Below are 25724 nucleotides of genomic sequence, written 5' to 3' on the forward strand. Positions count from 1 at the left end.
TTTGGAAGCAATTTGTATTAAAGACAATGACTGAAATTACACCCTGAAGGATTTGAGCGTGTACAGAGAGATTTCATTGCATCTTTTAACCCTAAAACATCTTAGACATGATCTCTACTTATTGTTTACCCGTTGGTATGGTCTCAAACAAGGTCAATAAACCATTTCCCATGAATCTTTGTTGTTTTGCTTCTCTTGTTTACTGCCATTGCTGTCTGGTAGAAACCTTGAACTAGAAGGCAACAGGATGTGTTCTTTTAACAGCTTTTGTAGCTGGGTTTGGTTCTCTGGCAGTGTGGACGGCAACCAGGCCCAGTTGCTATATTTGACCCTATTGTTGTCTTTAAAAATGAGGGTCAGAACTACCCAGTATTAGAAGTATAGAGTGAGGCCGGTGCCGCGGCTCAATAGGCTAATTCCTCTGCCTTGTGGCGCCGGCACACCAGGTTCTAATCCCGGTCGGGGCGCCGGATTCTGCCTGGTTGCCCCTCTTCCAGGCCAGCTCTCTGCTGTGGCCCGGGAGTGCAGTGGAGGATGGCCCAAGTGCTTGGGCCCTGCACTGGCATGGGAGACCAGGAGAAGCACCTGGCTCCTGGCTTCGGATCAGCGTGATGCGCAGGCCGCAGCAGCCATTGGAGGGTGAACCAACGGTAAAGGAAGACCTTTCTCTCTGTCTCTCTCTCACTGTCCACTCTGCCTGTCAAAAAAATAAAAAAATTAAAAAAAGAAGTATAGAGTGAGATAGGTGTCCGTAAATAATTCCTACCATCCAGAAATAATTCTACTATTCTATTCCAGCTTCCTGTTTCCTGTCACACCAGATTTCTCAGATCTTCACAGGGTTATTTATCAAGCCATCTCTTTATCCTTGGTGAGCTCCTTTATGCTCATATTTCTGGGTAAGAAGATTTCCAGTCCCCATAACTACAGAGTCAATTCCAACCAGGTGAGAGGACTATTACTTCTCTGACCCTTACATCTTTGTTCTCTAATCTGAGCCTCCTGCCAACATGAAGGCTGAATTCTCCTTTAATCATAGAGCCACTTGCACTATAATTTGGACTGTAATCACAAAAGCATTTTTGAGAGGTGAAGGATACTTGAGGTGAAGGAGTGACTAGAATTAACGTGTTATCCCCCTAGAACAGATGTAATACAGAGAGGCACAAAGATAACAAATAGCATCATATTATTAAGCTAGCACAGTTCCTCCCTTCATTTTATCTTTCCACCAGGTCTTTGGAAGTCAACCACATACTGAAGCACAAGAAGAAACGCTAAGAAATCCTATCCAAAACGAGGCTACTAATCTACGTAATTACATTGGCCTCCCAGAAATAGTCTTTGTCTTTTGGTTTTTATATTTTAGAGAAAATCATCAACCATTCTAAATTTGGTCCTTTCTCTAGAACTCAGGAGTGGAATATGGAAGCATAGGAAAGAGAGAAAAGTTCTGTGCTTCTCAGTCAGGATCATTCTCGGTCCCAGTTACCACATGAAAGACAATAAAAGTGCAAGTGTCTCATTCCTGCGCCTTGAGAATGTACTTTCCTTATGACCACCAGCTGAAATGAAAATTCAGCTTAATGTAGAAAATCAGATTTGCCATCCTTTTGTTCTCTCTCTATTTCAGTGTGTTGTTTGAAGTGATGTAAACTACCCCATCTTCATACACAAGAAATAAACAGTACACCTTTATCCAACTCAAATCACAATTCTTCAACAAAGAGTGGGCTTAAAGTGTATGCCATTTCTTTGCAGGATCTAATAGCCATCGGCTTTTGCAATGTCGTCAGTTCATTTTTCAGATCTTTTGTGTTCACCGGTGCCATTGCCAGGACTATTATCCAGGATAAATGTGGAGGAAGACAACAGGTGTGTAGAAAGAGAATTTAATCTCTAATCTGTAAAGATATTTATGCCAATCCACATATGCATTCATAGAAGGGGATTGTATGGATTTCATCTTATTGCTGTTTTAACGTTATGCTTGATGGGAAAGATTTCTTAGAAGAATTTGGATTCCAGGCATACATGCTTTATATTTTGCTCAGATTTAGTCTTAAAAGTTATTTGTCAATATGGAACTTAAACATCACTTTCTATAGAAATGTTATTATATATATATATATATATATATATATGGTGTGTATATGAGTCTGTGTGTGTGTGTATGTGTGTGTGAGAGAGAGAGAGTATTAGCCCACAAAAATCCAATGCTGCCATCATCTATTCATGTTTTGTTTTTCCTTTGGGAAGTTGCATTCTCCTGCCTCTCTGGGAAAGCAATGGTGCAACTCTGCTCACTCTGGCAGCCAACGAGAAGATTCCTCGCTTCCTCGGGGGGCTTGGCAAGAGGCTTTTGTGCTAGGGAGTCTCGTCTAGGGAGCCTGGAGAACTTATGAATGTTCTACTTGTATGGAAGAGAAAGTTCTCTAGATCAGGTTCTCTTTAGGTGTTCCAAGTTAATAAAGGACAAAGAAGATTCTAAACAGGCAAACATTGTCCCATTGTAGACACAGGATTTGCTAAGCCCTACGTTCATGAGCTTTGAGCTGACTAGATAATAGTCATGTGGTCACATGGGAGGGGTCCCAGGCCTATCAGTATGTGTTTGGAGCATGACAAAATGTCAGGTGGTTATCAGAACTGAAACCAGGATAAGCCCAGGGAATGAGTCTGCGTTCAAGTGACAGAGAAACAGTTGCTGAGGTCAAAGGTAAGTTTATGCCTTAGAAGCATAGTGAGAAGGGATAGTGATGGTCAGAAACTCAAATGTCAGAAGAATGGATACTGAATTTTAACAGGGAAAGATGAAGTGCACAGTTCATGGGCAAATACAAGGTGAAATCAAAGATAAGATGAAAGCTTTAAGGTAAAAGAAGAAAACTGAGTGAGAGTGAGAGCAAGGGTCTTGACGAGTGACATCATAACATTTAGGTGAACTCATGGAGCTCCTTTAAGGCGCACTGGCCTTTTCAACTCCTGCTTGACAGAAAGAAGGAATTCTGGGGGTAGGCGCCAGAGCCCAGGGATTGCGGGGGGGTTAAGCCATGGCTTGGGACACCCACTTCCCATATCCAAGTGCCAGTTCACACCCTGGCTACTCCTCAAATCCAGCTTCCTGTTAATGCATCCTGGGAGGCAGCAGATAATTGTTCAAGTGCTTGGGCCCCTGCCACCCACCTAGGAGACCGAGGGCTCCTGGCTTTGGCCTGGCCTACCCTGGCTACTGCAGGCATTTAGCAAATACACCGGTGAGTAGAGGCTCTCTCTCTCTCTCTCTGCCCCCCTCTCTGTTGCCCTCACTTTCATGTAATTGAAAATAAATGAATGAACTTTTTCTTAAAAAATAAAAGAGCAATTTGGGCTGTTTTTTAAAAAAGGAAATTCTATACTTCAAAAGGTTCTTAGAAAATCTGTATTATGAAAAAGCTATGCATGGATTTCAACATTTTTTTGCCATATAACTTACTTTTAAATTTCACTTTTCCATGAATTTTTTGAAGGCCCCTCATACAAGTTTGAAAAACTTTGGAGACAGGCCGGCACCACAGCTCACTTGGCTAATCCTCTGCCTGCGGCGCTGGCACACCGGGTTCTAGTCCTGGCTGGGGCGCCGGATTCTGTCCCGGTTACCCCTCTTCCAGGCCAGCTCTCTGCTGTGGCCAGGGAGTGCAGTGGAGGATGGCCCAAGTGCTTGGGCCTTGCACCCCATGCGAGATCAGGAGAAGCACCTGGCTCCTGCCATCGGATCAGTGCGGTGCGCCAGCCATGGCATCCACTTGGGGGGTGAACCAACGGAAAAAGGAAGACCTTTCTCTCTCTCTCTCTCTCTCTCTCTCTCTCTCTCTCACTGTCTAACTCTGCCTGTCAAAAATAAAATAAAGTGTTACTTTAAAAAAAAAAAACTTTGGAGACAAAGATAAAAGGGAGAGTTTTATGATATGAAGGAATGGCAGTGCAATTCTAAAGATTTGTTCAACTAACTTGTCACTCTGATAATAAATTTGAGGAGACAAGATGCACACAGTTGGCAAAACTAAATTGTAGCACAAGGAAGATTGAGTATAGAGTGAATGAGTACACTAAACAGAGTGCCATAAAAGCTGTGAGATGGAAACTGATGGAGGGAGTGGGACCTTCAGGGAACACTGGAAGGAGGTGTGGATGGGTATGGAGGGCAAGAAGGAGGAAGGCTTCAGTTCAGCCTCGGAACTGTCTCACGTCCCCCAGGGCGGTGGGGACAGGAGGAGAATAGCTTTAATGATTGTGCTCATGGATCCCCAGAGTAGAAAGGCTCAGCTTTGGGAGGGTCTAAGCCTGCGAGGATTCAATTTCCAACCTCTGAGCCGCCTCTCTTTGCCATCTTAGCTCACTGGAAAAAGGGCCTGCCACGGTGTCTGCCTATGACAAAAACAAGGTTTTGCTGCCACCTTGTTCACCTGTGCAGCATTACCTACCAGTGATAGTTCATTACCTACCAGTGATAGTTCTCATTGCAGTTCAAGGACCTTCCAAGGGGAGGCATGTCCCTAGATTGCTAGGGTTGCCCTTCCCTGAGACCCTGTTCCAGCCAGTGCAAAGCACCCACTCAAGCAGAGAATGTGCTGGCTCCCAGAGCTGCATACTGGAGCTGCCCAGAGGCCACCAAGTTTCTGATCTGGACCAGAAGAGGCCTCTGAGACTCCTTCAGTCTCCTTCATCCCACAGCAGTGCGTGCTGTCTCCATCCCTTCTCTCTGCCTGAGGACATCCTGACTTCCTCAGAGTTCCTCGGGGCTCCAGGAATGATAAGTAGGGTGCTGACTCTGAACCTCTCAAATATGACCTGCCACCAAGGATGGCTTTATTTTAATTTTGTATCTGGCATAAATATGAACTATGTATTAATGTGTCGGAATTTAATGCTTCCACGTCTAGAACCCATATCCCTTCGTTGGTTACCCACTGTCCCTTCTACTGCCCACCTTCAGACTTCAGAGCTATCGCAGTCATGACCCATGGCAGAGGGAAGGTGAGGAGCCCTTGGCCTGAGCTTAGTGGGATTGTTCCCCACCCCACCTTCCTGCTCTTCCACTCTGACCCCACTGTGCTTCCCTGCTCTCTGCTGTTGGGCCCTTTCCTCATCCCCTGCTTTCCAAGGACTGGCCTTCTTGCCTGTGCGCAGACCCTCAGTTAACATAAAATAGAGAAATGTCTTCTTGGCAGAGATAGCAAATGGGGCAGTGCAGACAGCCTGGATTTTTAGAGTCCCATGGTCTGAGGGGTTGAAAGCTGACTCCATGCTTCTTGGATGTGTGACCTTGGGTGAACTACTTTTGCCCTCTCAGTTTCTAGTCCTCATCTGTAAAATAGAGATCAAACCAACCTTTCATTGCGAGAATTGAATTAGATGCAAATAGTGTCCACCACATTGCCTGTCACTTAAGAGATGTTCAAAAGTCATAATTTCCACCCATGTCCCTACAGCCCAGGCACGTGTTCAGCAGTCCACTGGCCTACTTCATGGAATGCACTGTGCAGGGAGCAGTTGGTGTCTGAGGGTCTGCATGTCGATAGTGACCATGGCTGTGGGAATTTACATTGCCTTGGATTCTTGGAGAGAAGGCAGAGTTGGTCTTTGTCCAAGAAAGCCTAGAGAAATGGAGAGAAATGGAGGAAAATCAGAGCAGGAGAGCAAAATAGGCACAAGATGTTAAATGCTGCAGTTCTTGCTATCTTTAGACACTGTTCAGGAGAGCCTGAGACCTGAGAGCCCTGGAGCGTCTTCTTGAGTGAGGCCCAGTGCCACCAAGGAGGGTCCCCTGATGCCAAAGCCTGTCCTCTGGATGTGCTGCTGAGGGGACGCACGTGGCTTGCAGCCCTCCCAGCCATCTCTGCCCTCTAATTTGATGGGTTTCAGTGTGCTGTTCATACTCACTTTTATCTAAGTTTTCATATGGCTTATTTTGGTGTCTGCCTATCTTTGTTTTCTAAAAAATAGAAGACTTTTGGAAAAAAGAAGTAGTAAGAAAGAAAAGGCCTGATATATTTTCCTACAATAATCAAAGTAGTTTTTCAATGTTGACTTATTTTACTTATTTCAAAGGGAGGAAGAGAGAGAAAGAGAGAGAGAGGCTGAAGGAGAAATTTCCCATCCACTGGTTCACTTCCCATGTATCCACAATAGTCAGGACTGGGCCAGGCCAAATCCAGGAGCTAGGAATTCAAACTGGATCTCCCACATGGATGACAGAGGCCCAGTGACTTGAGCCATCACCTGCTGCTTCCCAGGCTGCACATTAGCAGGTAACTGGATCAAAAGTAAAGCCAGGACTTGAACCCAGGAACTCTAATATGGGATGTAGGTATCCCAGGTGGCAGTTTAACTGCTGCACCAAATGCCTACACGCCCCCCCCTCAATTTTTTTTTTTTTTTTTTTTACTGTAGTGCTGTCCAAGACCAACTGAAAGCTGGAGCCAAAAATCAGCCTGAGCCCCAGGCTGGAGGGGCTATGGTCTGAGTTACTATTTCAAGTTCACAGAGTTTGAATGTTCACACACACACCTTTCTGAGTTTCTGAGCGATCCATCTTCCTGAATCCTACACTATGCTCATGGGGGCTAGCTTTTCCATGTTGGACCATTCACCTTAGCTGTGAATCAGCCAGAATGGGGGAAGGAGGGAGTTGAATGTTGATTGCATTGCTTTATTTTCAGTGCCACTTTCCTACAGCAAATATTGCTAAGTAGTAAGAGAGAGAACCAGTAGGAAGGAATCACTCAGCAATAAGGGTTACTCAGCAATAAATATGAGAGGCTGCCTCACTTCCTGCTTGTGTATGTGATTGTATCAATTTGTGATTACAGTTTTACCCCACCTTCCAACCCCGGTCATAGTGGAAAACGACACTGCTTTCTATTGTTTGTAATATTAAGGGCTTTAATCAAACAGAAATTTACCAGTGGAGAGTATAATGAGTTCAAGACTGTCCAGAGAGCCTTGGGATTATATAGGGAACTATATGTCTTAGCTTTCCCTCTTTATTTGCCAAGGATTGCTGCTGACCCAGTGATTCTGAGCCCAGAGTAGTCAATTGAGTGAGGACAGGATCCACAGCTGCTCTGTACAGCCTTGACCCATGGTGGTAGCTTTGTTGTTGTTGTTTTTATTGTACTAAAGCAACGAGAAGCTAAAGTAGGAAAATGGGAACTAATTCCCCTTAGATTTTTTTTTAAGATGCTATACCACTAGAACAGTTAGATGGGGAATTAACCAAGCTCCAAATGGAGACTGAAGAGTGGGATGTCTATACGAGAAGTAGCATGGGTGGAGTTTCAGGGATATTTGTCATGGGTCCACTAGGGCTTTTCTAAGTTGTGTAAGGAGAGCTTAACGTTAGGAAGGGGTGCAAGTCAGATCTGAGGAGACTTCAATTCATAGCACAGAGCTGTGGCAATCAGGATTCAAATACTCGAGACAATTGGGAACTTTTCTGAGGGCACTCATGCATCCACTCAATTCAGGTATTTAGCAGGCACCTAGGAGGCATGTGAGCACTTTGATAAGACCTGAAAATGTCAGTTCAACAAAAACGCACTTACACCGAACCCAGCTCCTTTTAAGACAAAGAATGACCGGCTTCTCACCAAGCAGAAGGCCTGGGTTGCAGACAGGGCCCAGCACGCTCCTGACGGTTTCTCTCCAACCGGCTCTGTCTCCTCAGTTTGCATCTCTGGTAGGCGCAGGTCTGATGCTGCTCCTGATGGTGAAAGCAGGCCACTTCTTCTCTGAACTGCCAAACGTAAGTAGATGCGATCAAGTGGGCAAGTGCAGAAGAAACTCTGGATTCCGCCCTGGTGGGGCATCTCGGAGAACTGCATTCGGCTTGTTCCCGTGGTTGCTATAGTCTGACTCTAGTCCTTTTCCTTTAAAACAGTAGCATCTACATACACACGATATAGAGCTTGTAAGTGTGTATTTTTAAAAAGATTTTGTTATTTATTTGAAAGGAAGAGGTACAGAGAAAGAGAGAGAGACAGAGATCTTCCATCCACTCGTTCACTCCCCAGATGACTGCAATGGGCGGGGCTGGGCCAGGCTGAAGCCAGGAGCCCAGAGCTTCACCCAAATTTCCTGCATGAGTGGCAGGGGCCTAAGCACTTGGGCCATCTTCTTTCTCAGGGCTTTCTCAGGTCATTAGCAGGCAGATTAATCCGAAGTGGAGCAGCCAGGACTGGAACTGATGCTCAGATATAAGATGATGCCATTGTAGGCAATGACTTAACCCACCGCGCTATAGCACTGGACCCTTCTTCTTTTATTTCTTTTTTTTAATAAATAAATAGATTTATTTGAAAGTCAGAATTACAGAGAAGGAGATTGTTCATCCACTGGTTCAACTCCCCAGATGGCCACATCAGCCAACATTGGGCCAAGCTGAAGCCAGGAGCCAGGAGTTTCATCCGGGTCTCCCACTTGGGTGGCAAGGGCCCAAGCACTGAGCCATCCTCCGCTGCTTTCCTAGGCATATTATCAGGGAACTGTTGCCCATATGGGATGCCGGTGTTGCAGGGGGCAACTTTACAGGAAACGCCACGACCTCAGCCAGTGAATGTGTATTTTTATCTATATAACAGTGTAGCAGTGTCAGACTTCGAGTAAGCACTCAAGAAACCTTAGTTATTGGTGTTACTGCTATCATTTTCCTTTACTGCTTAAGCAGTAAGGATTCAATGAGAAAAAATGACCCAAATAGATTTCAGTGCAATACCCCATGCCTGACACATGCTTGGAAACTCACTGTGTTTTCATGCCATCTGTTTCCCTACACTGTTTCCAGAAGGCCTTGTTCTGTATTCCTGTGAACTGCATTCTCCCATGGCTTGCACACCACCTCTTGGTTAGCTGACAAGGGTGAGTCCGAACATTGAGTTTTAACTCAGTGTTCAGCTAGGATGTCCCTAATAAGAATGTGCCATTTCTTCCCCTGTTTAAGACTGACCACCTGCCACTTGGTTTTGCCAGGTGTGTTCACTACTGGCCGTAATCAGTTTCTTCTTCTAAGTTATAATGCAGACCCATGCCCAGTGGTCACCATTTGCTTGTACGTTTTCTTCTTGCTTCCTTCACCCACTTTCCTGCCATACTTAGGGCTCTCTCCTGCTGCAGCAGCTTGGTTACACCCAGAAGTGGCCATTCCCGAAGATGAAAGGGCTGAATGTAATCCCCGTCCATTCAAACCCTTCCCTTCCTCCGGGCCAACTTCAGGTTTCAGTACAGCAGGACCCCCACAAGGCCGCTGCTGCCTTCCACCCTTCTGATTCAAGGATCCTGGAGCCCAGGCGTGGAATCTACACAAGCAGAGGAAGCAATGAATAAGCTCGTGTGGAACACACAGCTGTGCTCTCACTCCCAGCCGAAACCATCTCCGAAACTCAGTTTAGACAGCACCTTTCTATAACTTGAGAGGTCTGTTTTAGCAGGGTCATTCACTAATTTACTTTGAATAAGTAATGTTTTATGCAACTAGACACAGCAGATTTTTTATTAATTTCTTTTTATTGGCAAACAATAATTGTACATATTTATGGGGTATAGAGTAATATTTCAATGCATGCATAGATTTTAATGATCAAATTAGGACTATTAGCATCTATTTCTTTATATATTCAAGATTTCTTTGTAGTGTGAACATTCAAAAGTCTTTCAGGGCCAGCGCTGTGGCATAGTGGGTAAAGCTGCTACCTGTAGTGCTGGCATCCCATATGAGCACCAGTTCAAGTCCCAGCTGCTCCACTTCTGATCCAGCTCTCTCCTATGACCTAGGAAAGCAGTAGAAGATGGCCCACATTCTTGGGCCCCTGAACCCATGTGGGAGACCCGGAAGAAGCTCCTGGCTCCTGGCTTTGGATTGGTGCAGCTCCAGTCATTGCAGCCATCTGAGGAGTGAACCAGCAGATGGAAAACCTCTCTCTCTGCCTCTGCCTCTCTGTAGTGCTGCCTTTCAAATAAATAAATAAATCTTTAAAAAAAGAAACTCTTTCTTTAAAAAGAAGTCTTTCTTCAAGCTATTTAGAAAAATACAATATGTTACTGTTAACTGTTGTTACCCTACTATGCAATAGAACACCAGGATTATTTTTACAATGAGGAAAAAAAAACCTTTTTAATTCAATAAAAATAAACCTTTCTGAGGTATAATTTATATAAAATATGTTTTATAAACTTAATTGACTTTGAAGAACCCAAGAATGATACGTGTTTTGTGAGCACTTAGACGTAACTATAGCTTATGAGACATAAGAATATCCTCCATTTAATGCACTAAAATGAAGTAAATCTTTAAGAACAGGTTTTACTGTTAGCTCTCATAATCCAACTCTTTGAGGACAGAGGTCCTACATGGGAAGTTAGTGCACAGTGACTGCTGTTGTTACATTAACAATTAACACTCTCACGTATGACATCAGAGTGATCACCCAAGGCTCTTGACATGAGCTGCCAAGGCTATGGAAGCCTTTTGTGACCACAGGCTCTGTCAGTATTTGGACAAGGCAGTAAGCAAAGTGGAAGTTCTCTTCTCCCTTCAGAGAAAAGTACATCCTTCTTTGATGACCACTTCTTTCCACTGGGGTCTCACTCACTGAGGTGCTTCATGTAGGACACTTTTTGCCAAAGTGTCTTGGCTTTCCATGCCTGAAATGCTCTTACTGGCTTTTCAATCAGACCAGAATGACTTAAGGGCGGATTCTGAGGTCAGATTGTTACTTAAAGTGATTGCCATTCTATGAGTCTGCTGTATGGACTGAAAAGGCAGATTTAAAACAAACAAACAAAAAATCTAGGAAAACTAACAAAAACTGCCAGAATTCACTGAAGGGTAGTGATAAAAGCAGGTAGCAGGTCGGCACCGCGGCTTAATAGGCTAATTCTCCGCCTGTGGCGCCAGCACCTTGGGTTCTAGTCCCGGTCGGGGCGCCCGATTCTGTCCCAGTAGCCCCTCTTCCAGGCCAGCTCTCTGCTGTGGCCAGGGAGTGCAGTGGAGGATGGCCCAAGTGCTTGGGCCCTGCACCCCATGGGAGACCAGGAGAAGCACCTGGCTCCTGCCATCGGATCAGTGCGGTGCGCCGGCCGCAGTGCACCTGCCGCAGTGGCCATTGGAGGGTGAACCAGCGGGAAAAGGAAGACCTTTCTCTCTGTCTCTCTCTCTCCCACTGTCCACTCTGCCTGTCAAAAAAAAAAAAAAGCAGGTAGCATTCCTTTATAATAAACACATTAGGGACAGGACAGCTCTAACTTCTGGCAGGCAATGTCGTATCACAGGGTTTGCATAGCATCTAGCTAGCATGTTTCAGGGCAAGAAGATGTGAAGAAAATCTAGTGGATGGAATATCAAAATTTACTGCAACAGTGAAGCTCCGTGAGTGTTAGGCTATGGAAGACTTCTTCATTCTATGAAAAACCATGGAGTGGTTGTCGTGAAAACATGATGCAGAAGAGTGTAAACATGATGCAGAAAAGTGTGTGAAAAAATAGAAGGAGAATGCACCCAAAAATGCTAACAATGGTTATCTTTGGAAAGATGAAAATTACGTATGAGTTTAATTATTTGACACCATGAGCACATTTGACCTTAATATTCAGAAAGGCAAAAGTTTGGCTGTATTTTGTTTCATAGAAAGATCTGTTTCCTTTCCGTACTCCTTGTCTCAAATCCAAGAATCTTTCAAAAACCCTATGAAGCGGAGTTTTTTTTTTTTTTTTTTTTTTTTTTTCCTTTTTACCACATATCTCTCTACAAACTGCAGAAACCTGGGAGGCTGGATGGAAAGAGGATGCTATGGTGGGAGAGACATCATGTTGTAACTTCATCTCTGTTCTTGTCTTCTGTCATGGCACCTTACAACTACAGACAAACTTGAATAAAAGCCCAATTGGAACTATTTTAGAGTTTCTATGAGTAGATGCTCTCCCTCCCTCCCTCTTCCTTTCTATCCCCCACCCCAACACTCAGATTGATTTATCTGAAAGTCAGTTACAGAGAAAGAAATCTTCCATCCACTGGTTCACTCTCCAGATGGCCCACAACTGCCAAGGCTGCACCAGGCTGAAGCTAAGAGCTTCATTTAGGTCTCCCACGTGGATAGCAGGGGCCCAAGCACTTGAGCCACCTTCTGCCACTTTTCCCAGGCCATTATCAGGGGTCTGGATAAAAAATGGAGCAGCCACGACACAAACCGGTGCCTATAAGGGATGCCAGCATGGCAGACAGTGGCTTTACCCACTACGTCACAACACCAGTCCCAGAAGTTCCCTTTATTGATCACCTCAACAGTCAATGGTTTTCTAGACAATTTTGGTAACACAGAGATGTCAAGAAAACTAAACAAGACAAGGCCAAATAGCCAAAGACAATACAAAAACCAAAGGTGCCAGCTCCTATGGGTCTTGACTAACACACCAAAAGTGATGATGCTGAAGCACAAGGGACTAGATGGCTGCACTTTTGGCTTCTGCTATGTATTGGATATTAGTCTGGACACTGAGTGTCCCCTAAAGGCCCATATCTTAAAGGTGTGGCCCCCAAAGTCTTATGTTTAAACAACATGGGGACTGGGATTGGCACTGTGGACCAGCATGTTAAACTGCCACTTGGAATGCCGTCATCCCATATCAGAGTGCTGGTTCAACTCCCAGCTGCTCTATTTTTGATCCAGCTTCCTACTAATGTGCCTGGGAAGGTAGCAGAAAATGACCCAAGTCCTTGGTCCCTGGCACCCATGTGGGAAACCCAGATGGAGTTTCTGGCTCCTGGGTTCAGGCTAGCCCAGCCCTGGCTGTTGCAGCCATTTGGGGAGTGAACCAGCAGATAGATTTCTCTGTGTGTGTGCGTGTCTGTCTGTCTGTCCCTCTTTCTCTGTCACTCTGCCATTCAAATAGATAAATATTTCTTTAAAAAAGAAAGTGAGGGGGGGTCAGTGCTGTGGCATAGCAGGTGAAGCTGCCACTTGCACTCCAGCATCGATGTGGGCTCTGATTTGAGACACAGCTGCTCCACTTCAGATCCAGCTCCCTGCTAATGCACTGGAAAGGCAGTGGAAGATGGCCTGGGTGCTTGCATTCCTGCACCCATATGGGACACCCAGATGCAACTCTGGGCTCCTGGCCTGGCCCAGCCTCTGCTGTTACAGCCATCTAGGGAATGAAGCAAAGATGGAGGATCTCTCTCTCCCTCTCTCTCTCTCTCTTTGATTTTGACTTTCTAATAAATAGATATATATTTTAAAAGCATGCAAAAAGTAATTATAAAATGATGTTTGTTAAATCTAGAGGTTCCTAACTCTCAAACAATTAGGATTTGTACTAAAAGCAAGCCTTACTGTTATTTAAAAAAAAAAAAAGAAGAAGAAGAAGAAAGAAGGAAAAAAAGAAGTAGATACTATATTCAATTTTGGTATTGAAGGTGGGGACTTTGTGAGGTGACTGGATTGTATTGGGCCATTAGGGTGGAGACCCCATGATGAATCCTGGTGCTTTTTAAGAGACCACATGTACACAGACACACATCTCACCCCCTCTTGCCATGTGTTGCTCTGTGCCCCTTAGCGCCCCCAGAGGCTGAACCAATGGGTCGCCCTTATTTGAACTGTGAATCTCCAGGACCATGAGCCAAAAATCCACCTCCTTTCATTATAAAGTTGGTTGCCCCCAGTATTTCACTGTAGTCATGAGAAGCCGACTAAAACAGCTGTCCTTCCTCTTACTGTCTACAGTAAACTCTGAATCTAACAGGGGCCTGTTGTGGCTGTGCTGAGTCAGGATTGGCCTTGCCTTGACCTCACCTTGTGTGTTTAACTAATTATGGAGGAAAGCAGAGAACAGTATGGAGTATATTTGGACAGTGGGTTGGAGCATGGATGTGCCATTCACATGAACTAGCAATGCAAAATATCTCTGAGAGACAAAGCTGATTAATTTTGTAGTTCCTGTGTGGGAATTTGAGAGTTTTATCCCCGTGACCTCTTCCCAACCCTCCCTCCCAATCCCCCATCACAAAGGGAAAACAAGCAAGGTTTATCTTTTCCCACAGGCTGTGCTGGCTGGGATTATCCTGAGTAATGTCCTGCCCTACCTTGAAGCCATTTACAGCCTCCCCACCCTGTGGAGGCAGGACCAGTATGACTGTGTGAGTGTAGATGCCCTCCCTGGCTGGGGTGGGTAAGGACAGGGAAGGGTGGAGAGAGGGGAAGACATCAGCCGCGGACGTGAAGAGCAGCAGCAACTCGTTGTTGCCCGATGCTCTAGTTTTGGTTTTTAAGGGGGGAGTCAAGGTGGTTGGTATGTGAAACCACAGAGGCCTCATCCCAACCGTGCACGCTTAAATCAGAGGGCTTCATTGGATGGCTGCTGCACGTGCAAACCTAGAAAAAAGGATTTGTCTTCCGTTGTCTGTCTGAAAGACTTTTAATCCAAGGAATAGAAACAAGTCCAGGGTAGGGGGCCCAAATCCTAATAGGAGGAGGGGGTGTCTGGAGCACTTTCCTCCTCCTGTGAAACCAGAGGACAGAAAGGGAGAGGAACAAGAAATAAAAGACGAGGTAGAGAATATGATAAGAGGAGAAAGAGACCACAGAAGCAGAGAAATATTAAAGGGGTAATTTTCGCAGCCAGATCGCTGAGGATTTAAGCGGGGATGTGGTCCAGTGGACAGATGGGGTTTCTGGTCCAGGAGAAGGGACAGAACTTGCAGTGGACTGGGGAGAACAGGGGGAAGCTGAGTGCAGACCTTGACAAGCAGGGGGTGGTGGGGAAGGAAATACTGGAGGGAGTTTTAGACTTCTACGCAGGTGAGGATAAGGTCACGGGTGGAGAGTGCTGGAGAAGGTGGTTGAGTCAGGGGTTGAAAAGATCTGCAATTACTATCACACATCTGAAAACAGCAGGTATCACTTGATGAGTGTTCTGCTTTACCCATAAGGCACATAATAGTGTGTCTGTTTCGCATGAGGAAACAGAAGTTTCAAGAGAGAACTGGGGAGAGACCATTTTGGGGATACATGGAAGAACTAGGTGCCAACTCTTTGTGAGGGCTCCAGTCCATATAGCTGTGGGGTTTCTTTGTTCACCTCTAAACCCCAGGTATAGGAATGGAGAGAGGGAAAGGTGAGATGAAAGATGACACTGGACACTTTCTCAGTTCAACACGTTTTCATGATCCTCTTTTCCCCTTGTTTTCCATAAGATTCTTTGGCTGGTGACTTTCTCATCCGCGATCTTCCTGGGACTGGACTTCGGACTACTGGTTTCCTTAGTGTTTGCTTTCTTCATCATCACTGTTCGTTCGCACAGGTACTTTGTCTCGGGCAGTAGGAGGTTAGCTGTGCCAGGCAAGGCAGCTGTGGCGTACAGCAAGTGCTTTTCCTTTCAGAACCAAGGTCCTCCTCCTGGGTCAGATCCCTAACACCAACATTTACAGAAGCATCAATGACTATCGGGAGGTGAGAACCCACATCGTCCCACTTCTTTTTTTTTTTTTTTAAAGATTTATTTATTTATTTGAAAGTCAGAGTTACACAGAGAAGGAGAGGCAGAGAGAGAGAGAGAGAAAGGTCTTCAATCCGCTGGTTCACTCCCCAATTGGCTGCAACGGTTGGAGCTGTGCCGATCTGAAGCCAGGAGCCAGGAGCTTCCTCCAGATCTCCCACACAGGTGCAGGGGCCCAAGGACTTGGGTCATCTTTTGCTGCTTTCCCAGGCCATAGCAGAGAGCTGGATCGGAAGTGGGGCAGCCGGGACTCGAACCGGCGGCCATATGTGATGCCGGTGCTGCAGGCAGTGGCTTTACCCCCTACACCCCAGTGCCAGCGCCTATCCTACTTCTTTACCCTGGGAGGGGGACGCTCCAAGCCTGGAGCTTAGACACTCCACAGAAGCCCCTTTCTGTCTGCTGCCTGCTGCACTGCAGACACACATGTCCAGAGGAAGAGGACGTGGTGCCCAAGGCTACAGGCAGGTGCTGAAGCAGCTGACCCCTTATCATGATGCAGCCAGCTGAGGACCATTTCAAATGGAGGGGAAGGTCAAAGAAAGAGCAGAATGAGAAAATGGGGAGGGGAAGAAGACAGAGGAAAAGCAGCTGGGTGAAAATGGGAGGAGAAAACTTTCTAGTTCTTGCCTCTAATTAGAAAGAACCCCAAGAGGTGAGAACTCCCCCTCAGCTTCTCATTTTGCCTGGCAGATCGTGAGCATTCCCGGCGTGAAGATCTTCCAGTGCTGCAACTCCATCACGTTCGTGAACATTTACCACCTCAGACGCAGGCTGCTAAAGGAGGTGACCTCTCGCCCCGGCCTTCCTCCACAGCCGCCCCCTCCCGCCCTCCTTCCCATCATGCACCAGCTCTAGGAGCGCTCTCTTCTGTCCTCCAGGTGGATATGGTCCGAGTGCCTCTGAAAGAAGAAGAGATTTTCAGCCTGTTTAACCAAAGTGATATGGACGCACAGGAAAATAAGATTTTCCGGTGTTCCTGCAATTGTGATGAAGTGGAGCCCCCACCCAGGGTTAGAATTGTCTTTTTTTCTTGCCACTTTCTCCACATTTTATAATGAAGTGCACTAGTAGTTTAAAAAAAAAAAAAAAACAAACAAATTAAGGGACTGGCATGTTGGTGCAGTGGCCCATATTGGAGTGCCTAGTCTGAGTCCTGGCTGTCCCACTAGCTCCCTGCTAATGCACCTAGGAAGGCAGTGGGTAATAGCCCAAGTGCTTAGGGCCCTGCCACCCATGTGGGAGACCTGGATGGAGTTCCAGGCTCCAGGGTTCAGCTTGGCCCAGCCACAGCTGTTGCAGCTATTTGGAGAGTAAACCAGCAGATGGAAGATCTCTCTATCTTTGTATGTCTCTCCCTCTGTCTGTGTGTCACTCAGCCTTTCAAAATCAAATAAAATAAATCATTTTTAAAAAAGCTAATCAAAATCCCTGAGGGATTTTGATTTTCAGATGTACCATGGAGAACTGGAAATCCAAGATTTTTACTCAGAAATGAAGACGTGGGTTCAGGATTCGACGTGAAAGTGGCCATGGAGAGAGGCTCCTCCTGGACAGTGACGAGCCTACACTTTGCCTGTTGAAGATGCTGACACTTCCCTCGCTATACCTCCTCCTGGCTTTAGAGCTGTGCAAATAAGTGACTGAAACGTTGTTTTCTGACTCCAGCTAGCGCAAGGCCAAGGTGGCTGGGGTTTGGAAGGTTCCACCAGGGTGTCCTGATGTCTGCCTGAGACCGAGGAAGCAATGGTGGGGAGGGGGGGTGGAGTGAGGGATGGGGCTGGGGTGGGGAGACAAGCACAGTTTGCTATTCTGGAATGAGATCTATCTTTCTTTTTTTTTTTTTTTTTTTTTTTTTGACAGGCAGAGTGGACAGTGAGAGAGAGAGAGACAGAGAGAAAGGTCTTCCTTTTGCCGTTGGTTCACCCTCCAATGGCCGCCGCGGCCAGCACACCGCGCTGATCCGATGGCAGGAGCCAGGTACTTCTCCTGGTCTCCCATGGGGTGCAGGGCCCAAGTACTTGGGCCATCCTCCACTGCACTCCCTGGCCACAGCAGAGAGCTGGCCTGGAAGAGGGGCAACCGGGACAGAATCCGGCGCCCCGACCGGGACTAGAACCTGGGGTGCCGGCGCCTCAAGGTGGAGGATTAGCCTAGTGAGCCACGGCGCCGGCCTCTGGAATGAGATTTTATTTTCCCTGATGAGAATTGCAAAGTGTTCATTATTTCTAACCTGGACTTGGTCTAAATCTCCTCTTCCAGCAGAGCAGGCTGCTCCTTTGTGGCTTCTGAGCCTTCTGGTGATCAACTGTGCTGTAGCTGACACCCTGGAGAGGCAGCTCTATACACACAGACACACACACACACACACACACACACACCTCTCCTCCCCATCACGCAGGCACCTGCAAATCACTGCCTACTCATTCTTGGGCACTAATTAGAATATCAACAAGCTCAAATACTTAACGTTTGTTTGTGGTGAGAACATTTAAAATCTTTCAGCTATTTCAAAGTATACATTAAATTTTTTTAAAGTTTTTATACATTTGAAAGGCAGAAAGACAGCAAGAGTGAGAAAAAGACAGACAGAGGGTACACCCATCCACTGGTTCACATCTCAAAAACCTGCAAGAGCTGGTATTGGGCCAGGCCAAATTCAGGGGCCAGGAACTCAATCCAGGTCTACCACATGGGTGGCAGGGACTCACCTACTTGAGCCATCACCTGCTGCCTCCCAGGGTCCACATTAGCAGGAAACTGGAATCTGGAGCAGAGCTGGGTCTGAACCCAGGAACTCCGATATGGAATGTGGGTGTCCCACATCTTAACACGTAGGCCAAACACCTGCCCCTATAATACATTATTATTAACTATAATCACTGCACTGTGCAACATAACACCAGCGCTTACTCCTCCTATCTTACTGCAACTTTGTACCCATTGACCAATCTTCCCCTTTGCCCTGTCCACCCTCCCACACCCAGCCTCTCATAGCCACCATCCCACTGTACTTTTACAAGTTTGGTTCTTTTAGATTCCACATATAAGTGGGATCATACAGCATGTTTCTCTCTATGTCTGGCTTCTTTCACTTAATGTCCTCTAAGTCTATTCATGTTGTTAGAAATGAAAGAACTTCCTATTTATTTAAAAGCTGAATATGCTCTTATGGTGTATGTGTGTGTATATGTCTGTGTGTTTTTTTTTTTTTAATTTTCATTTTATTTGAAAGGCAGAGAGAGAGAATGAAAGAGATTCTCCATCCCCTTGTCCACTCTCTAAATGCCCAGAGTAGCTAGAGCTGGGCCAGGCCAAAGTCAGGACCTAAGAACCCAATCCAGGTCTCCCACATGGTTGGTAAGGACCCAACTACTTTATTTATTTATTTGAGAGGCAGAGTTGCAGACAGAGAGAAGGAGAGACATAAAGGTCTTCTATCCACTGATTCACTCCCCAAATGGCTGCAACGGCTGGAGCTGGGCCAACCCAAAGCCAGGAGCCAGGAGCTTCATCCATGTCTCCCATGTGAGTGCAGGGGCCCAAGCACTTGGGCCATCTTCCACTGTTTTCCCAGGCCATAAGTAGAGAGGTGGATTGGAAGTGGAGCAGCCAGGACACGAACCTGTGCCCATATGAGATGCCAGTGCCACAGGTGGAGGCCTAGCCTACTATGCCACAGTGCCAGCCTTGGACCCAACCAGTTGTCTAAAAACAGATTTATTCATTTACTGGAAAGGCAGAGTTGTAGAGAGAGAGAGGGAGAGGGAGGGAGAGAGGGAGAGAGAGATCGAGATCCTCCATCCACTAATTCAAATGGCCCAAATGACTGCAACAGCCAGGCTGAAGCCAGGGGCCAGGATTCCCAGGTGTGTGCAAGAGCCCAAGTACTTGAGCCATCCTCTGCTGCTGTCCTAGGCCATTAGCAGTGGATCAACCAGGTCATGCACAGTGCCCATATGGAGGCTGGCATTGCAGGCGGTGGCTCAACCTGCTACACCACAGCACCAGCCCTAGGACCCAACCATGTGAGCCATGACTCGCTGTCCCCTAGGGTCCATGTCAGCAGGAGCTGGAGCTAGAAACTGAGCCTAGGTACTTTGATATGGTATGTGGGCATCCCAACTGGCATCCTCTAACTACCAGGCCTAATGACCGCCTCCTATACCACTCATTTTAATCTATTAACCCAAGTGTGGATATTTAGATTTGTCTATTGCAAATAGTGCTACAGTGAACAAGGAGTATGTATCTTCAGCATACTGATGCCAATTCCTTTGGGTATAAAACCAGTCGTGGGATTGCTGGATCATATGGTGATTCTAGTTTTAGTTTTTTGAGGAACTTCTTCCAAAAAGGATGTATTAACATAGAACACCATCAATAATGTGTAAAGTTCACTTTTCCCCACATCCAATTGCCATCGCTTTTTTTATGTAATAACCACTCTAATGGGTATGAGGTGACGTCTCATTGTGGTTTTAATTTACGTTTATCTGATGACTAGAGATGATCAGCATTTTTTCATATATCTGTTGGCCATCTGTATGTCACCTTTTGAGAAAAGTCTAGTTAAGCCCTTTGCTCATTTTTAAATAGGGATATTTGTTTTCTCATTATTGAGTAGTTTGAGTTCTTACATATTTTGGATGATAGCTTCTTTCCAGTGCGTGGTTTCCAACTACACACTGTGGGTTGCCTTTTCACTCTATTAGTTGTTTCTGTTGCTATGCAGAAGTTTTAATTGATGCATTCTCATTTGTCAAATATTTTTTGGTTGCCTATGTTTTTTTTTTCCTTTTGGTCATAAAAAAGAAGTTTAGGGTCTCTGGGTATTTTTTTATTGTGTCAAAAACAAATGTGTAAAATAAAATGAGCCACTTTAACCTTTTTAAGTGTATAGTTCAGTAGTGCTAAGAATATCCTCAGGGGCACCAGTCACGCCCACCATCCACTTCCAGAACATTTTCATCTTACAACCTGTAGTTCTGTGGCCACTAAACAGTCGCCATTTCCCCGCCTCCCAGGCACTGGCAACCAAATCTACTTTCTGTCCCTGTTCCATCTATTCTAGATAGAATGTTGTCACTCCCCCTCTTCGTGGAGGAGGAGGAACGACACAGGACCCTGCGCTGTTCTTTTGTCTGCTCAGCCCTTCCTGGGTTTGCTGCTGGTTCTTCCCGGGTTGGCTACCGACCCTTCCACCTCCGTGGAAGGGCGGTTCCCCCTGCCACTTTCCCCACTTCCGCGGGGGAGCGGCACACCGCCGGCCGGCCGGCTCTCTCGGGGGCTGCACAGGTGTTCCTTCAGATAGATGTTCCTGGTGCATGTTGTCTCTCTCCTCCTTTATAGTCCTCTTCCACCAATCCCAACTCTGCTACCCACACGCCGAGTACGCTGCTCTCCTCCAATCAGGAGCAGGTCCTACAGTTTATTGGTTGAACTGGAGGCAGCTGTGTAGAAGCTGTTTCCTCCTCTCCCAGCGCCATATTGTGGGAGAGCAGATGCATAGAATAAGTCTTAATTCGAGTAACAGTCTAGTCCAAGTTGCTCCCCACAACTTTCTGTCCCTGTTCCATCTATTCTAGATAGAATGTTCTATACTGTTCTATCTATTCTAGATAGAATGTGTGTGGAACCATGTAGCATGTGACTCACCTATTTCACTTTACCTGTGCTCAAGGTTCATCCAGGTAGTTATTGTTTAAAAGAGATTTATTTAGGCCAGCGCCGCAGCTCACTAGGCTAATCCTCCGCCTGTGGCGCCGGTACTCTGGGTTCTAGCCCTGGTCGGAGCGCCGGTTCTGTCCTGGTTGCTGCTGTTCCAGTCCAGCTCTCTGCTGTGGCCCAGGAGGGCAGTGCAGGATGGCGCAAGTGCTTGGGCCCTGCACCTGCATGGGAGACCAGGATTCCTGGCTCCTGACTTCAGATCGATGCAGCACGCCGGCTGTAGTGGCCATTTGGGGGGTGAACCAACAGAAAAAGGAAGACCTTTCTCTCTGTCTCTCTCTCTCTCACTGTCTAATTCTGCCTGTCAAAAAAAAAAAAAAGATTTATTTATTTATTTGAGAGAGTTAGAGAGAAAGGGAGAGACAGAAAGAAAGAGAGAGATCCACAGGTGCACTCCTCAGTTGACCCCAATGGCCGGCACTAGGCCAGGAGACAGGAGTTTCATCTGGGTCTCCCACATGGCCGGCAGGGACCCAAACACTTGGTCATCCTCAGCTGCTTTCCCAGGCCATTAGCAGGGAGCTGGATTGGAAGTGGAGCAGGTGGCATTGCTCATATGGGATGCCAGCATCACAGGTGGCAGCTTTACCCACTATGCCACAACACTATCCCCCAGGTAGTTCTTTGAAAAAAAAATTTTTTCAGGGCTGGTGTTGTGATGTAGTGAGTAAAGCTGCCACCTCTGATGCTGGCATCCCATATGGGTGTTGGTGCAAGACAAAGCTGCCCCACTTCCAAACCAGCTCCTTAGTAATGTGCCTGGGAAAGCAGTGAAAGATGGCCCAAGTGCTTGGGCCCCTGCACCCATGTGGGAGACGGAAGAATCTCTTGGCTCCTGGCTTCAGCCTGGCCCAGCCCTAGCCATTGCGGTCATGTGGGGGAGTGAACCAATGGATGGAAGATCTCTTTTCTTCTCTCTCTGTAACTCTAGCAAACAAATAAGACTTTTAAAAAAAGATTTGGCTGGTGCCGTGGCTCACTAGGCTAATCCTCCGCCTTGCGGCGCCGGCACACCAGGTTCTAGTCCCGGTCGGGGCGCCGGATTCTGTCCCGGTTGCCCCTCTTCCAGGCTAGCTCTCTGCTGTGGCCAAGGAGTGCAGTGGAGGATGGCCCAAGTCCTTGGGCCCTGTACCCCATGGGTACAGGATAAGTACCTGGCTCCTGCCATCGGATCAGCGCGGTGTGCCGGCTGCAGCGCGCCGGCTGTGGTGGCCACTGGAGGGTGAACCAACGGCAAAGGAAGACCTTTCTTTCTGTCTCTCTCTCTCTCACTGTCCACTCTGCCTGTCAAAAAAAAAAAAAAAAAAAAAGATTTGACACTCATAGCAATCTTGTTTCATTTCTATACCCACCCTCCTATATTGCCTCAAAATCATGGTATTATTTTGAAGAAATTCATAGAGTTTTTTTAATATTTATTTAATTGGAAGGTGGATTTATAGAGAGATGGGGAGAGATAGAGAGAGAAAGAGAGAGAGAGAGAGAGAGAGAGAGAGAGAGAGATTCCATCCACTGATTCACTCCTCAAGTGGCCCCAATGGCCGGGGCTGGGCCAGGCTGAAGCCAGGAGCCAGGAGCTTCAGCCAGGTCACCCACGTGGGTGCAGGGGCCCAAGCACTTGGGCCATCCTCCACTTCTTTTGCAGGCACATTAGCAGGGACCTGGATCAGGAGTAGAGCAGCTGGGTCTTGAACCAGCACACATATGGGATGATGGTGTTGCAAGCAGTAGCTTAAATGCCACAAAGCCAGCCCCAAAATTCATAGTTTTACATGGAATTAAGGAGGCAACTCACTATTAATGTGATATATGAGGCTATTATTCTATTTCATGAAGCCTAAGATACTTCTTTCTTTCGCATCTCTGAAATTTGGAGGCATACTGTAACACGTGGCATGTTATAGTTTAATTTTCAGCATTTTTTTTCTATTGGAAAAAATAGTAGTGTGACTTAAAATTCAATGAAATAGGATAGTGAGCCAAACAGTGTGGTATGCATCCTGCAATCCTGTAAACTGTGTGTTTACAGTCTGACAACTCTAAAGCTTCCAGTAAGGTGAGATTGACAAGAACTCAGACTGTCAAGGAAGTTTTTGGGAGCAGGGGACTTGTGCTGGACAAGGGAGAGAAATTTGGATTGACATTGAGTAGGACAAAAAGGATTCCCAGTCCAAAGATGGGCTTGGACAGAGACATCAAGGTGTTAAATCAGCTTCTCTCAGGGTCAGAGCCTTGGCCAGGGAGCTGAGGTCAGGCGGACATGGCATGAGGGGATGGGGAGCAGATGAAGGAGCAAAAGTGAGGGCGTCTCGGAGAACTTCCTCTGCCGGGGGCTTGCACCTGTCTGTCACTGGGTCAGCACACACCTGTCCCCTGAAAGGCCTGGCCTCAGTGACCTTCAGGCGATGGGGACCTGTCCTTTCCTTGAAACTATTATGAGCATCTATCCACCCCACTCTTGTGTTTTTGTTTTGTTTTGTTTTTTTTGCTATGCAATGTGTACTACTTTGTATTGTTTTCATTTTTAAATTTTAAAAATGTGTTCATAAGAACATTGTTAGAATGATAACATTTTTAAAAACAGAAACATCACCCAGAGTTACACCACTCCAGCGAGTGAAGGACTTTCCTTTTCCCATGTACCTTACAGTTCTCATCCATCTGTGTTCGCTGTTACTCATCCCTCCAGCAGTTGTGGGCACCCTCCACATCTGGAGTTTGGTCTCTGTGAATACAGAGTACGCCCTGTTATCTCCCATTCCATTGTACTCCTAGTCCTCAGCATGGCCCTTCCGTTTCTCCAAGCACTCCGGGCCTATAAGGAGTAAGAAGTAAAGACAGCCCTGCTGAAGCACTGTTTGTCTTCCTAAGGAAGACTGCTAGACCAAAGAAGAGGCTGAGAAAAGAAATCCTTCACACCGAGTACAAGTTGAGTTTCCCTTATCTGAAATGCTTGGTGTTTTGAATTCCAGATTTCTTCAGACTTAGTAGTATTTTCACTTACACAGTGAGCTCTCTTGGGGATGGAACCTAATCGAAGCACAAGCTTTGTGTTGCGTATACATCTTACACTCGTTTTTACTTCAGCCCATCAGGTGTAGGATTTTTCACGTTGGCACTGAAGAGGTCTGAGAGTTTGGAGCATTTAGGATTGGGGATTGGGATGCTCAACCTGGATTGTAGGCACTGGGGACTTAATTCAGATTGCAGGGATGAGGAAAAGGAATAAATCAAAGATGATTTTAAGTCCTGGCTCACTAGGGAAATGATAACGTCATTGATGGACATAGGAGTGAAAGGGGTGCTGTGGGTGACGGGATAAGGGAAGATGAACGTGGCTTCAGTCAGACCTTGGCATGGCAGCCAGATGTCCGAGTGAAACGTGCACACTGCCTATTCTGAGGCGAGGCTTCATAAGCCAGAAGGAAGTGGGCTAGCAGAGAAGCACAGCATAGCTGCAAGGACTTCCAGCTCCCACGGAGACTCATCCCATTCTCCCCCAACTCTTGTCCCAGATTGTTTACACCGAGCGATTTGAGAGTAAACAGGATCCCGACACGTCCTCCGTGAACCTGGTGCGCTGCTCGCGTTTGGACAGCATGATCACCAGCCAGAGTGCATCAGAAGACCAAATGCCATACACGACGTCTTCCATCTCTCAGAGGACTCAAGGACAAAACTATGAGGACGTGGAGAAAGCCTGGTCTCCAAATTACCCCCAGCGAAACAGCTTGCAGCCACCGGCGGACCAAAGTCAGCAGAGGAGTCGACCGTTCACACCTTTCTCAGATCCCTATCTTCAGCCCAGCACCCACACCATCATCCTAGACTTCTCTATGGTGCATTTTGTGGATGCACGGGCTTTAGTCATATTAAGACAGGTAAGCACCGGGGAGCCTTTAGCAAGACCTCTGGTCCCCTCTTACCCTCACTCCCACCCCAGCTTAGATCGAATACTCTTAGTCACTGACTAGCTGCTAAGGAATTGCTAGGCCACTATAAACGTAGACGCTCACGGTAGTTTAAGGCCGGCCAGAGAAAAAGGAAATGACCCAACCCCAACTTACTGAACCAGGATTGGTTCCGTAAGCATGGGACATTATTATGTACCATGTATCAAGGAATGAAAAAAAAAGGAGAATTTTTCCATGTACTCGTTGGCTATTTGTGTCTTCTTTTGAGAAACGTCTATTTAGATCTACTGCCCATTTTTAAGTTGGACTATTTGTGTTTTTTGCTACTGGGTTGTTTGAGTTCTTCATATGTTCTGGTTATAAACATACATGTATATACACACATATATCTCCAGGAAGTATTTTCTCCCCTTCTGTAGGTTATCTCTTCACTCTGTTGCCTCTTTCCTTTGTTGAGCAGAAGTTCTGCAGTTTGATGAAATCCCATTTGTCTGTTTTTGCTTGTTTCCTGTACTTTTGGGTCTGATACAAAATTCTTTCCCATTTCAATGT

At 46.3% G+C, this 25724-nt stretch overlaps 1 protein-coding gene across 5 annotated transcripts in view; it reads left to right on the top strand.

Annotated features, from left to right (window-relative positions):
• Nucleotides 1-25724, top strand: part of SLC26A8 (solute carrier family 26 member 8) — a 92766-nt gene that overhangs the window by 54937 nt on the left and 12105 nt on the right. For 4 of the 5 annotated variants that reach the window (XM_051855725.2, XM_008262833.4, XM_008262831.4 and 1 more), the window contains 9 exons: nt 799-946; nt 1762-1875; nt 7709-7786; nt 14075-14170; nt 15227-15333; nt 15413-15482; nt 16222-16314; nt 16410-16541; nt 24774-25139. In XM_051855725.2, the coding sequence (XP_051711685.2) occupies nt 799-946; nt 1762-1875; nt 7709-7786; nt 14075-14170; nt 15227-15333; nt 15413-15482; nt 16222-16314; nt 16410-16541; nt 24774-25139 (1204 nt within the window). The remainder of the gene's footprint in view (nt 1-798; nt 947-1761; nt 1876-7708; nt 7787-14074; nt 14171-15226; nt 15334-15412; nt 15483-16221; nt 16315-16409; nt 16542-24773; nt 25140-25724) is intronic. The other variant, XM_008262830.4, reaches the window with a different exon arrangement.

Source organism: Oryctolagus cuniculus, chromosome 5 (assembly GCF_964237555.1).
Source record: "Oryctolagus cuniculus chromosome 5, mOryCun1.1, whole genome shotgun sequence".
NCBI classification, from domain to species: domain Eukaryota; kingdom Metazoa; phylum Chordata; class Mammalia; order Lagomorpha; family Leporidae; genus Oryctolagus; species Oryctolagus cuniculus.